General features: G+C 42.1%; 1 protein-coding gene across 1 annotated transcript in view; it reads left to right on the top strand.

Moving 5' to 3' along the window:
- Positions 1–15,081, top strand: part of PLEKHG7 (pleckstrin homology and RhoGEF domain containing G7) — an 80,367-nt gene that overhangs the window by 32,198 nt on the left and 33,088 nt on the right. The window contains exons 4-10 of the mRNA XM_029601633.1: positions 1,972–2,099; positions 4,073–4,113; positions 4,324–4,419; positions 6,709–6,858; positions 7,851–7,946; positions 9,426–9,527; positions 10,227–10,340. Coding sequence (XP_029457493.1) covers positions 1,972–2,099; positions 4,073–4,113; positions 4,324–4,419; positions 6,709–6,858; positions 7,851–7,946; positions 9,426–9,527; positions 10,227–10,340 — 727 coding nt within the window. The remainder of the gene's footprint in view (positions 1–1,971; positions 2,100–4,072; positions 4,114–4,323; positions 4,420–6,708; positions 6,859–7,850; positions 7,947–9,425; positions 9,528–10,226; positions 10,341–15,081) is intronic.

Below are 15,081 nucleotides of genomic sequence, written 5' to 3'. Positions count from 1 at the left end.
TTCCCCGCCCCCACCCCCCAAAAAGGGACGAAATCGTTTCATGCTGAATACATTTAGTTATTTTGCCATCAGTTTTCTGAAAGTTGGTGCCAGTAAGGTTTGAATAACTGAGCTCTAATGGAAGACGAGCCCAGATTCTTTTAAAATGTTACTGAAAATGAACCTGCATTTTATGTAATATTAGGGACATGCACACAAAATATTCTTGGTCCTCTTCATCCGTTCATTTCAACACAAAAAAAAAACGTTTCATTCGGCTCATCCATTCACTTTGGCTTATTTGATTGGTTTCATTCATTTTGGTAGTCTATGTACAAAAACGGCATTTACAGGCATAAAACTGAATTTTATGTACATAAAAAATGTAATCATAAACTACAAAGTACCATAGTAATGATGGCAAATAAAGACCAAATGGTCCATCCAGTCTGCCCAGCAAGTTGCTCATGCACAGTAACTGCTGCTCGGTGCAGTTACCCCCATGCCTTCTGTTTAAGGTAGTAACTGCAACTCTGTACAGGTTACCCCCTTTTATTCATTTCTAGCATCTAGTATTTAGGGATCTGCAGTGTCAATTCCATGTCCTTTTGGAGTCATTTACTATTTTTGTCCTTACCACCTCTTCTGGGAGGACATGCCAGGCATCCACTACCCTTTCTGTGAAGAAATATTTCCTGATGTTGATATCTGAAGGTAAATGAAAATAAATCCTCACCCCTATTTATCATAGGAGGCTGGGATCTTATGTGTGCCTATTTTGCAAGCAGCAGTGCAATAGTGAACTTCTTGTTGCAGGCATGAAATTCCTGCAGTGAAATCACTGCATTTCCTATATGGAATGGCATTCCTGCAATGGCAAGAGATTTTTTATTTAGCTTAGTCTGGGTGAAGGCCTTTGACCTTGCCAGGGAGTTTGAGTGGGTTTTATGGATTTTGTGTGAAATCTTTGGAAATTCAATCCAGAATGTTGGAAGATCTGAAGCGCCCAGTTCGGGGGCAGCGTGGAATTATTTGCACATCTCAGTCCATAACACGGAATCTATTGCATGTGGAGGGCCTCTAAAGTTACCAGAAGGACAGTGGAATAGATTAATACTGTGCAGGAATTCTTGCTGTGTTCTCATTTTCCTCAAATACCTGAGCTGCACAAATAAACAGATACCTGGAGATATTCCACATGCGGCATTTTTCCTTGCCATGAAAAAGATGTGCGAGCTAGCTTAAGGGGGGGGTTGAGCTCTTTTATCTTTCTGCATGCTTTCTTGCACACTGGCTAATTGTGTAGAATAGAGGTACAGATGGGAAAACAGTGATTTGCCCACCTCTGCACCAAATGACAACCTGAGGCTTACAAACGTGGTTGCTGAAGAAAAAAGCATGTCAAGCTTCAGTCTGGGTAAGAGTCGCCTCATTTCCAGTCCTCTGTACTGATGTGTTTGCATCTGAGGCAGGAACTGGCAAGTGGCCTGAAAAATTAAACTACTGATTTTCTTCTTTGTGAGCGTTTGGGTGGTCATTTCATGGCAGGATGCAGCACATGGAGCTGAATTTGAAAAAAAAAAAAATCAAATGCAGAGGCTACCTAAGAACAAAAATTATGAATTCAAACATAAGGTAGGACATCTCACCCAGACCCTGCTTTTGGTTGTGGAATAGATTTTTAATATTGTTTGAATTACTTCCACCACTCAAACATGTACTGTGTAGCGCTGTATATATGCTTTGCTCTAATAAAATAATCAACCAACCAATCAAAGGGAAAACCTGAAGGGGGGGTTCAATATTAATCTAAAAAATATAGACCTATTACTTCCTGACACTAAGCACGGCACGAAAGAATGATCAGGTGACTCCAATTACTTCAAACACCTTTTGCAGAAACCCTTTTTATTTTCAATCTATGGTGATCATTTTCAGGATAGTCCAGGAGACCAACAGAATGCATTAAATCTTCCTTGATTATTTCTACAGGGCATCAGAGCGTAGGCGGAGCTCCGTGGTGGTAAATCTGGCCAAATTCGAGGTGTTTCCTGGAGACCTGCTAGTGTCCGATGGGGCTGTGGATTACCTGTGCTATTCAACACTGATTCTCAATGCAGGTCAGTAGGGCTTGGAGCTTGTTTCTTTGATTTGTTACAGAATTGGTCGCGGTTTAACTTATGGCTTTTTTTCAAGCCACCTAACTTAAAAATACTTAAAAACAATGGGGCCGATTTTAAATATTATGCGCGCGGGGTACATTTGTGCACGCTACCCGGCGCGCACAAATGTACACCCGATTTTATAACATGCACGCGCTGCCGCGCGCATGTTATAAAATCCAGGGTCGGCGCACGCAAGGGGGTGCACACATGTGCACCCCCTTGCGTGTGCCGAGCCCGAGGGGAGCCCCGATGGCTTTCCCCATTCCCTCCAAGGCCGCTCCAAAATCAGAGCGGCCTTGGAGGGAACATTTTTTCGGCTTCCCCCCACCTTCCCTTCCCTTATCTAACCCCCCCCCCTCCTACCTTTGTTTCAAAAGTTACACCTGCCTGAGGGAGGCGTAACTTGCGCGCGCCAGCCGGCTGCCGGCGCACGAACCTCCAGCACGGCCGCTGTGCTGGAGGACCCGGGAATGGCCATTTTTGAAAGCCCCGGGACATATGTGCTTCCCGGGGCGCGCACAGGGGTAGGTTTTCAGGGGTTATGCGCGTAACCCTTTGCAAAATCTACCCCAATATTGCTATTCTTGGCCACAGCAGCAGGGGTGCAGTTTACACATGCACCATTTTTTTCTGACATAGTCTGTGTAAGTTTAGAAGTCAGGCAAAGTCAAGCAAATATCGTGTCTAGGAGCTGCGGATGAACAAGCTGAAGACTTCCTTTTATTAAATTAGATTTGGCTGTTGGCTTGATATTTTATACTATAATCATTTTAGATTTAGTTCTGCTATATGTACAGTACAAAGGTATTGTGTTTACAGCTTTTGGCTGATGACTTCTGCATAATTACAATAGTCTGCCCTGAGAAGTTTCCCACTTGTTTTCTCCTGTACTAACCTGAAATGTAGCTGAGCAGTATTCCCCATCACCTCAGCACTTCTGCAATCTCAACAGGGCACAGTTTCAATGAACTTCTGTAAACAACCTTTTCGCTGTTCCTCTTCCACTGCTGCCTCCAAGTTGTACAGAAGCTTTGCCCTAGTACAAGACACTAATGGTATTCCATAAATTACTGTGATGACAGGTTTTGAGCTCCTTGTCAAAGCAGTGACAAAAATGTTTAGATAGATTCTAAGACTGGTTTTCCTTTAAGAGGGAAGGGAGTGAAAGCCATGCATCTGCTTAGATTTTTATTTATTTAAAATATTTCTGTACTGCCTTCCCAAATGAATGTGATTTACAACAATATACAATATAAATTAATAAAACATTCCATAAATATACAACATAAAATTCCCACCCCAAATTATTTCATGTTTCCTTATTGAAAATTATCACAGCCACATTAGGTCCAGTCATTCTCAATAGAATAACCATGGTGGAACTTCTCTCCCCCTCCAGGCCCTCCCCTCTCAAAGTTTGAGCTGATCAGTAGAGATGTACATTTGTTTGAAGCAAATGCGCAAAACATAACAAATGAGTCTATTTGTTTCATTTGTTTGTTTCCCATTCATTTCCATTGTCATTAAAGTCTATGACTCTGCTCTAAGTAAAAACAAGTGCAGGTAACTTAGTAACCATATCTTGCCTGTGTGATCTCACTGCCTTGTCAGAGCCAAGGCAGGACAAGCTGGCAAGGCGACTAGCCAGAGAACAAATCACGCTACAGCAACTTTTTAACTAGCCTATAGCTGCTGTCTGGATCACATGACACAGGCCTACTCCCACTGTAAAGTCTGAGCTGTGGTTTCCGCCCATTCACCCTTCTGCTTTCCTCTGGATCTCTCTCTTGTTTTATTTCCTTCTGTGTTTGTTACCTCCATGCGCTTTTATCCTTGTGTCTGTCCCTCCCAATTAATAGAATACAGGACACAAACTTACATTGTCCTTCCACTAATTAGAAATATGTGCTGTTTCCTTTCCATGTCAGAAACAAAGAAAGTAAAATGGCCGTTTTCCAAGAAAGGATCTGTAAGTATTTCTAAATATGGAATTTGGGGGTATTTGTTTTATTTGTGTTTGTTTATTCGAAATCTGATAGCCCACACTTACCACATGGCATTCTTATGGGGTACAATGATAAATCAAAATACATGATAAAGAAGAAAGCATTAGTCAAAATTAATTCATATGTGTAAGTTGAAATTTGTTTTTTAAAAAGTTCATGTCAATTTTTTGCAGACTAGAGACAAACAAAAGCAACTGTCTGACCTTGAAAACTCTCTTCATACCATTAAGATTTCAGACTTCAATGAATATGAGTTTTACAGTTTTAAGGTATGTCGTTGTCTGCTCTTATGCTGCCTTATGCATTTTATTTATTTTTAACAATGACAGTTCTAGAGATATTGCAGTGTGCATATATTGCACTTTAGTATTGTGCTAGAGATCAATAACTCTGTACATGCAAGTGACTTCAAATCAAAGGAGGACCTGGTGGCACCAAGGGCAAAAACAGGGGACCCACAGCATACTCCAGTGGACCCTAGGTGAGATGGAAAAAGGGAGCCAGATGACGAAAAACTCTAACAGAGATGATATAAACCAAGAAATGATAGGACCAGTTAGATCAAGGGATGATGGAGAGGCAAGACAGGTAGAATGCTCAGCATGGTGGAATGCCAGTTTCAGATAAGTAATAATATTTGGGATTTTTAAACCACCTTTCCAAATAATGCACAAGGTGCCTTACAGCATTATTAGTGTTCAGGTACACTTAGAGGTACATTTTAAAAAAAGAGCACGCGCGTGAACAAAAGTACTCCAGATTTTATAAGATACGCGCGTATCTTATAAAAAACGCGCGCCGGCTGTCTTCTGGTGCGGCAGGTCCCGACACAGGCCGCTGTGTCGGGGCATTTGGCCACGCCCCCGAACCGACACCACGCCCCCTAGCCACGCCCCCGACCGCCCCTTTTTGCAAGCCCCGGGACTTACGCACGTCCCGGGGCTTGCGCTTGCTGCCAAGCCTATGCAAAATAGGCTTGGCGCGCGCAGGGTTTTTTTAAAAAGGGTTACGCACGTACCTTATGCGCGTAACCCTTTTAAAATCTGGCGCTAAGTCTCTGTGCTACAGATTTTACAATTTAAGCCGGTACCTGAAGCAATGGAAGATAAAGCGTCTTGTCTAAGAGCACATGGAGTGTCAGAGGGGGAAATGGCATGTGAATCCTGGTTATCTAACAAGATATTTGCATATCTAAAAGATACACTGCATGTAAGGTTGAACATAGCCAGATAAATAGCGGTTTTACACTTAACTGCCTATCTTACTTAGGGACTTATTTAGTAAAGGTTTTCTCCTATTCTGTGTCTATGGGAAAAATGCTCAGTAAATGACCCCCTAGGCTGGATAAGTAGTGTTTTTTCAGACTTATCCAGCAAAGTGGCAGCAAAGCCTGGAGAAGTCAAAATATGTCTGGAGAGGTGGTGCAAATCTGCTCTATGCAAGTAGTTGTGCTTCTAATTTTAATCATTTACACTAGAAGATTTAACTTGCATATTTTTCTTATCGCTTGTTGGCTTTTACACATGCAATACCTCAAATTTTGTAAAACTGACACGCTAAGAAAATTACCAGTTTTACCTATTAGTTCACCAGTTTGCCCAGTCTGTCTGCGGCTTGGTAACACCCTCCTGGATCTTCAGCCTCCCCCATGTCACTCAGACTTCTCACCCAGTTATTTTTTCACTTTTAAGTTGTTTACAATCACGTACAACAAATTTTGTGCAGAAGTAAAATATATGTAAATATATATAAAATATCTATATTCATTGTAAAGCCTTTGGCTGAATTACTGTTTGCTGTAAACCGAGGTGATGTGCATTATGTGCCGCGGTATATAAAAAACTATAAATAAATAAATAAATAAATAAATAAATAAATAAAAATATGCAGGTAAAAGACCTACGCTCATTACTTTAGCGGGTTTTAAAATAGAAACTTATGTAAATGTTGGCCCCACCCTGGAACGCCCCTAACATGCCCTATTTTTACATGCGTTCCATTGTGCACGCACATGTACGCGATTATTTTGCCTCTTAAAATATGTACGGAATCAGCCCCTACACTCACACATATAGGCCTCTTTACACAACAACTCTTAAAATTCACTTATTATTCTAACAGTCTTCTAAACATTTGTCAGTTGGTGTTCATAAGGGTATTTGTCTGCAGATGCATGCTTACAAAGAATGTCTATTCATTGCATTTGGGTTCCCAAACCTCCATCAGATGCTAGCAACTTTAAGGTACCTCAGCTTTCTTTCAGATTTAAATATAGGCTTAGCACTGATAGATGCTTTAGGTCTAAATCAACCTTTAACTCAAAATGTTTTTTTATTTCATAACTATTAGCAGCTACTGATAGCTTGCAAATATTAACTGATATTCCTGTAATTTTAGCAGCATTTTGCTGAATGAGATTCAGTGCTTAAAACTGGGTTAAAAGTTTATTTTTGCAATAACATTGTTCTGCCTTTTTAAAGAAAAGTATAGCTTTGCTAGGGTGCATCGTTTAAAATTAGAATCATTGTACTTGACAATTATTTGTCTCCAATGAACAGGATAAGAGTTGGAATGAATTTGTAAGGACTCAAAATATTGAAAAGGAAGCCATTACAGATGAAAAGGAGTTGAAGAAGCAGGAAGCAGTGTGGGAACTTTTCACCAGTGAATGTGTTTACTTTTTGGATCACCTCCTAGTTCTCAAGATGGTGAGATTTTTGGAGATCAATTCTCCAGTTAATGAAAATGGTCAAAAACATTTACACATGCATCCATTCCAAGGGTCAGAAAATGTTATACAACCACCATTAAGGCCACTGTAAAATGGAAAGTAAAACCACAAAAATGTAGTACAAAATGAACTGACCAATACTACAAGCAGAATTTGTGTGCTAGTGTAACCCCGCCAGTTTTTGCAGTGGAGCAAACATTTAATACATCTGCTCCACTGAGAGCAAGGGATGTTTATAATAAGTTTAGCAAACTAGGAAGTGCCTCTTGAAAACATTGCATACAAACCATAGCGAAGCCCTTTTGCATGGAAGCAGTGCCCAATGTCATCCATTTTTCCTTAATACAATTTTTTCTTACCAAGGGCGCTTGCAGTTACATTTCTACATATGCATTTTCTTTTTAGCGCTTTTCAATACAGGGTGAAAAAAATGCCTTAAGCCACAATTTAATCCGTCCATCCATCAACCAACATGATAACTTCCGCTAAACTTCACTGGCTTGAAACTTGTGGAGAGGAGTGGGGGCAGGGAAAGGGTCCACCATGGGTCCTAAAAGTTACCCAATAGAACCTGATGACGTAGACGTCCTCGTCAACAAGGTCATGTTGAAAAGTACTAAAAAAATGTGTGCCTTCACGTCCTTCTTTGTTCGTACTATATACAGCAACAAGGAAGATTTGCCACCTGTTGTAACCACTGTTTTTGTAGCGTACAGCTCCTCTTTCAGTTATTCCAGTACAACCCAGTATCTAGCTCTTTTGCCATTACTGGACTCTGCTATCATTTGGGCATGAACGGCAGTTCTATATTCTAAAGCTCTGATTTCAGATGATTTCTTAATTTTCCCCAACTTTCTTTTCCTTGTCTTTCATTGCTCCACTATCAAACATGGAAAATTATGTTCCTGAAGTCATTTAAAGTTTGCAGAAGTGTGAAAGTTAGTAATAAAAATGTATTGTCCTGTTTAGATATTTATGACCACATTAAAATATCTCCAAAGCAATGAACACCTCCTGGATGTGGACTTGTGGAGACTTTTTGCAAACCTGGAGGAGTTAAGTCAGGTAAGAAAACTGGAAAGATCCATTTTGATAGAATGATGTGAGAAACAATAAAATTCAGGGCGGGTGAAACAACTTTTTTTGGTTGGTGAAGCCAAACCAGCCAAGCTCTTCCTTCCACCCTCCCTGTCCCCCTGCCTCTCCCAGCCTTTTTCTCTTCCCCAGCCTCCGCCCCACTTCCTCTTTCTCTCTCTCTCTTCTGCCAGACCCCGTTTTCTCTTCTCATGCCTCAAGCCGCCTCTTCCTCCTTTGAACTGCGCCACTGTCCCAAGTCCTGTATGGTTTAAAGCAGATGTTGGGCCCAGAGGTGGAGGGTGTGGCCAACTCATCATTACTCCCCTTCTCTTCTTCCTGCTGCCAAATAGCTGCTGCCTGCCCAATGCAGCCCCGGATCTCCTGCAGCAATTCTGCAGGAAGGGCCATATTTTAATCCAGCCATGGCCTCTGTAGCCCACCCCATTCTGACATCCATGTTAAAAATCACAATTTCCAAGCAACAAGTAAAATAAAATGTCTCTAGCTTTATTAACCAGAAATGGGCCAGGTTTTACAATGCAACGATACCCATCTGTGTTGCAGAGGGGTATGGATATGGATTGAAATTTATAAAGAAAGAAAGAAAGAAAGAGAATAAATAATTACTCATCTTTCCAAAATTATACTGAAGGCAAATTATAATTCAGACACCGTTCTGGATCCCTGCCCCAGGGAGCTTCCAATTTCAGTTGGTACCTGAGGCAATGGAGGGTGAAGTGACCTGTGCAAGGTCGCAAAGGAGCAGCAGTGGGAGAAGTGGAACGTAAACCCTGGCTTCCCTAGCCCTCAGCCCACTGCTCCAATCACTAGGCTGCTCCCTCTACTCCAGTCAATGGTATTTTCAAACATTCACATTGGGGGTCAATTTTAAAATGGACATGCCGATTTTATAACATGCACATGTTCGCTTACGCACATGTGCGTCAGATTTTAATATCCTCATGTACATGTGTGGGCGGGTGACCTCCTCCGTGTGCAGGGGGGGGGGGTGTTAGAAAAATATGTGTGGCGACGCTATCGGCCGATTCCCAGTTCCCTCCCAGTCCGCTCCTTAATTCCCTATACCCCTTCCTACTCTGTTTCCTTTTACAGTGCAGATTAACTGGATATCTTTTGAAGCTATCCGGTTAAATAGGAAGTTATCTGATCATACAAAACCAGATAACTAATAAATCTAAGTGGCTATATGCAAACATAGCCGGTTAGGTTTTTTAGTTATTCTGTTACGTCTAGTCGGATAACTTTAGGCAAGTATATTCAGCGAGACATTTATCCCACTGAGTATATGGGACAAGTTATCCAGCTAATTTGACCACTAACTAGCTTACTGAATATTTGCCTCATGATTTGTAGAGCTGTCCTTATTCACCATCATGTTACCAGTGTTCAAACACAACAAAATTCAGGTGTCAAGAGGTTGATCAACCCTGTCCTCTATTTAATTAGGTGAGCCTCAGTTTTATAATTAGTCTTTTCAACTCCATGAAGGACCATCAGACAGAATCTGAACTTCCATCCTCCACTACAGTCATATCTACACTAACAAAGGTACTTAAATGACTGGCTTATTGTTAAGGGTGTGTGCGGGAAAAGCTTGTGTTTTGTTTTTCTTTTTTTTTAATGTTTGTTTCATTTTAGTGTGCACCGATAACATTTAGCATGTGCTAAAGTGATCTAGTGTGCACAATACCTTTTTAGCACGTGCTAAAATGATCTAACATGCATCGATACCTTTTAGCATGTACTAAATACAGAAATGAAACAAAGATTTATTTTTTTTAATCATTTTGGATTAGAAGTGACAGAAAAGAGCAAAAATTGTTTTTAATGTCATTTTAAATCCCCCTACTTATTTCTAGATTATGAATGGCATCATCAAGTTTGGAAAACAGAAACCCAATGGTTTTCCTGGGGGTTTGATTTTTTTTAAAGAGGACTTCAGTGCCTTTTTGCTATTAGACCCAGCATGCTGGAATGCTCAAGGGAGCGACAGAGCTCTAGTCTGCATTCTGACTCCTTGCTATTAAAATGTTACCTATTAATGCTAGGGAACTGTGGGGCAGCTACAGCTTTCAAGAGATTTTGGTACGACGCATTCTCAGATATTATTCTGCAGTGTACATATATTATTTTGGTTTTCTAGACCCTTATATTCTCGGTCATAAAATGTAAAAATAAAATATTTTTTAACCCCTTTGCTACTCACCTTGCCTTGTAGGAAGTAAACTTCTATATTTTGTTTTATAGTATTTCAAGGGAATTCTCTGCCAGAGTCACCAGCTGTACTGCCTCAATTACTCATCAGCCATCTTTTACCTTGAGAACTTGAAACCAAGGGAAGATTTTGGAATCTATCTAAAAGTAAAGATTTTTCTTTTCTCTCCTACACTAGCTGTTCTTGTAGTAACAGACTTCAAGAGTGACACCACAGGCCATGAGATAGCCAGATTCACATACCAGCAGGCTACAATTCCCAGAGATCAGCTGGGTTGGTGCAACAGGTTGATGATAGCTAGGTTAGCACCTGATTGAATCCAAATGGGACACAGCAGGGCAGTAGAAGTTAGTTTGGCTCTGTGTCACTCCTTTGTGTTTTGGGACAAGAAGTGCGCTGTAGAGAAGAGTAACCACTCCCCTCTGATTCACCTAGGAGGCACCACACTTGCGGCTTGAGAGTCAAACTCCATAGAAATAAAATGATAGGAGTCGGGTAGCACTTTATAGAATAACCAATTTATTGAAGCGTGAGCTTTTGAGGACAGAATCCACTTTGCCAGATGACTCCTGTTATTTTTGCTATACCATACTCTAAGACAGCTATCCTTCTGAAGATTTTTCAAACTCATAGAAAGAATTGGAAAGACTTGGATACGAGTTTATTCTTCTTAATTAGTATTGTCTGGTTCTATATTGTCCCAAGGAGAGTATGGAGAAACAAAATGGGCATGAAAGAGATGAAATCAAGAAGAAAATGGTTAAATCTGGAGGTATCTTAACTTATCTGGGGAGAAGAGCATGGGATACAGCAGCAGGTTGCAAGGCTAGAATAAAACTAGCTGCTGGATCTCTCTAGCAGGCTATACAGCAGTTAGATCTGTCTGGTAGGCTGCATTTACAGTAATAATTATTAGAAGTCTTAGTGGAAATGCAGGTGCTCACATAGCAGGGTCTGTCCCAGCAGTTTATGCAGGAGAGCTAAAAGGCCAGATGTTCAGGCAACAGTTTTGTGGTTTCAAATGGGAAGGGAGGAGTAGTGGGTGTGAGTGAACTAAGTAGGGGATCTTTTATGCCTATTTAACCAAGAAGGTGGAGTACTAAGCAGGGATTCCACAAATCCTATCCTGGAGAAGGAGAGAGATCTTACAAGCGTCATGCTCTCTGGCTGCCTCTGGGCTATATACTTAGTAGTGCAGCCAGATAGAACTGGCAGACTGAATGTACAATTTTGTCTTTTTGTCCCATCATCTTGTATGTTACTCTGTTACTTAGTAATGTTACCCAGTTTCTTACAAATTTTTTGCAAATGGCTTCAAAAGCAATTTTCTTTTAATTTTGAAATGCATCATAATGCATCCAATTATCAGATTTATGTATTACTGTGTACAAAATGTACTTGCATAAATCCCATCAGCTCTCATATAGTTATCTGCAGATACTGTAGAACAGATGTGGCCAACTGGCATCTGATGAGCTGAATGCAGCTCTTCCAAATTTCAACTGCAGACTAAAATCCTCCTACACTGCTGACCACTGATGTATACCATGCTTGTTGTCTGCCTCCTGCAAATAATCCTCCTCCATCTTCTCAGCAGCTGTCTTGGGCAGAAGTTGTAAATTTACAGCCTCCACCCATGCCAGCTGCTGAGAAGGGAGAAGATCGCTGCCCTCATAAGCTTCCCGCCTTCACATTGCTCCCCCCTCCCCTACTTCAAAGCACTCCACAGGCCTTAAGATGATTCAGACCCAAATCTGAGGGGCTGGTTAGGTGGCTGGTGTTAAATCACAGCAGCTCCATATCTGCGGAGCCACTGCAACCACCAATAAGCCCCCACGAAAGCCTTCTCGCTGGATCCTACTTAGTTTTGTCTTCTCTGCCACAGCGCAAGCTCCCTGGGCTTGTTCCCTTAGTAATGTCCCCCAGCCCACCCCACACACGTTCAGCTGCAGCAGCAGGAAACAGGCCAACTGCCTCTCCTTACAGCTGCTGTGCCTCTCTAGGCAGGAGGTACCTACTACACCTCCAGCAACTGCCTCAAATGCCCCTTCTGCTGTCCTCTGCCAATGGCACACTCATCCTCACTCTGTGGAAAAATTTTAAAAAAGTATGAGGGCCTTGTAGTTTGGAAGACTTCCCGAAGCATTAACTGGAAGCCCACTTATTCTCCTGGGGTCCTGCCTGGATTCCCACTAATGTAAGCAAACACTTTTATGTTTGTACTTATGTAAATTTACTTCAGTGAGTCTTTGAGAGACAATGAGTATGTGAGCACGCATATGTATCTGTGAGCAAGTGTGTGTGAGAGTGTCAGTGAGAGTAGGAGAATGCATGGGTATGAGCACGTGTGTCTGCCAGTGAGCATGTGGTCAGTGAGCATATTTATCTATGAGCATGTGTGTGAGTGAACAGGTGTGTCTGAGTGTGTCAGTGACAATATCTGTGAGCGTGCGTGTGAGCGAGCGTATGTATCTGTGAACGAATGTATGTCAGTGAACCTTTGAAGGTGTGTGGGTGTGAGCGAGCGCAGGTGTCAGTGTGTGTTTGCGTGTCCATGTGTACATTTATTTATTTATTTATTTAGGGTTTTTATATACCGACATTCTCGATATATACATATCAAATCAAGTCGGTTTGATATGTATATATCGAGAATGTCGGTATATAAAAACCCTAAATAAATAAATAAATAAATGTACACATGGACACGCAAACACACACTGACACCTGCGCTCGCTCACACCCACACACCTTCAAAGGTTCACTGACATACATTCGTTCACAGATACATACGCTCGCTCACACGCTAAAGAAGAACAAGTTTGTGCACCCCCCCCCAACTAATCCACAATAATCTCAGGATAGAAACAGTGGATGATTTTTAATTTTAATTATTGGGAGTGGATGATTATTAATTTTAATTATTGGGAGTTATTTAGGGGTAGATTTCATAAACTTGCGCACACGCGTACTTTTGTTCGCACACCAGGTGCGAACAAGAGTACGCAGAATTTCAATAGATACGCGCGTAGCCACGCATATCCATTAAAATCCGGGGTCGGCGCGCGCAAGGCTGCCCAAAATCGGCAGCCGGCGCGCGCCAAGCCGCGCAGCCTGCCTCCGTTCCCTCTGAGGCCGCTCCAAAATCGGAGCGGCCTCGGAGGGAACTTTCCTTCCGCCTCTCCCCACCTTCCCCTCCCTTACCTAACCCACCCCCCCCCCCGGCCCTATCTAAAACCCTCCCACCTCTGTCACGAAAGTTACGCCTGCTTGAGGCCGGCTGCCGCGCGCCATGTTCTGGTTCGGGGGCTGGTCCGGAGGCAGCGGCCACGCCTCCGGAACGCCCCTGGGCCGAAACCACGCCTGCAGCGCCGCCCCCAGATGACTCGCCGACCGCGTCACGCCCTCCCCCCCCCCCCCCAGGAAAGCCCCGGGACTTATACGCGTCCTGGGGCTTTGCGCGCGCCGGAAGCCTATGCAACATAGGCTCGGCGCGTGCAGGGGGTGTTTGGGCCAGGTTTTCGGGGGGTACACGCGTATCCCTTTGAAAATCTGGCCCTTAATGTATCTGCTGTCTTGAAAAATCTTATTGCTGTTTGGGAAATTAAAAAAATTACAAGTTTTTAATAATTGGTTGTTATTTGAAATGGTTTTACTGTTACAAATGATTTATATTTCTTGATTTTATTGTTTGATGTTTTATGAGGAACCATAAAAGAATGACAAATCAAACTAAACCAAGGAAAAATATAAAATAATATAACAGATATGTCACACCTTAATAACAGAGACCTTCATATAAATGAGACATCAGCGCTCGCTAAATTGCTGTCCTATATGTTCCTGGAATGCTTATGTTTTTTCAAAATGTCTCTATGTTGTATAATCATTGGTCTCGTAACAAAACTTTTTTTGAAAAAAGTGATTTTCTTTTACACCATTTAGTGAAAATGTAAAACATCCGAAAAGGATAAAGGTGTGCACTTAGGGGTACATTTTAAGAAACAGTGCGCGTGCGAACAAAAGTACGCGTGCAAGGGGACGCACATTTGTGCACCATGCGCACGCCGAGCCCTGCGCGCGCTCACCGTTCCCTCCGAGGCCGCTCCGAAATCGGAGCGGCTTCGGAGGGAACTTTCCTTCCACCCACCCGCACCTTCCCCTACCTAATTATTATTATTATTATTTCTTTTATATACCGACATTCAATCGAGATATCACATCGGTTTCCAGATAACCAAGAGAATAGGGCGTAGTCCGCCCTATTTTACATTATAACATGGTAACCAAAAAACAATTATAACATTTTATAACAGTAGTACATGGAACAAAAGGTTATAGGATATAACAAAAGGTTATAGGAATAACATATGTACATGAATGTGTTGTTGATAAAATATATTTAGGATTAGGGACTTGTTGGTAAAGTAATTTAGGAATAAAGGAGGGAGGGGGGGTGAGGGAAGGGAGGGGGGAAGGTGGGGTGGGAGGTAGTGGAGTGAGGGATTCAGGGGGGTGAGAAGACTGAGTATGGGATGAGGTGTGTTGCGTTCGGGCAGGTTAAGGGTCGGGTGGGAAGGCTTTTAAAAACAGCCATGTTTTTAGGTGTTTTTTGAAGGTTTGCAGTGATGGTTCATTTCTGAGACAGGTGGGGAGGGTGTTCCATAGGGTGGGTCCCGCTATTGTTATGGCTCGTTTGCGGGTAGCGTTGAGGTGTGCAGATTTGAGATTGGGGATGGCTAGGAGGCCAGTGTTGGTGGATCTGAGGGTTCTTTGTGTGGGGTGTGGATGTATTGCGTTGTTTAGCCAGTTCATTTTGTTGTTGTGTATTTTTTTGTGCATGAGGGTGAGTGTTTTGTAATGGATTCTTTGTGTGATGGGTAGCCA

Source organism: Rhinatrema bivittatum, chromosome 4 (genome assembly GCF_901001135.1).
Source record: "Rhinatrema bivittatum chromosome 4, aRhiBiv1.1, whole genome shotgun sequence".
NCBI classification, from domain to species: Eukaryota; Metazoa; Chordata; class Amphibia; order Gymnophiona; family Rhinatrematidae; genus Rhinatrema; species Rhinatrema bivittatum.
Note: the sequence above shows the minus strand (reverse complement) of the source record. Positions and strands in the feature narration are given on the sequence as shown.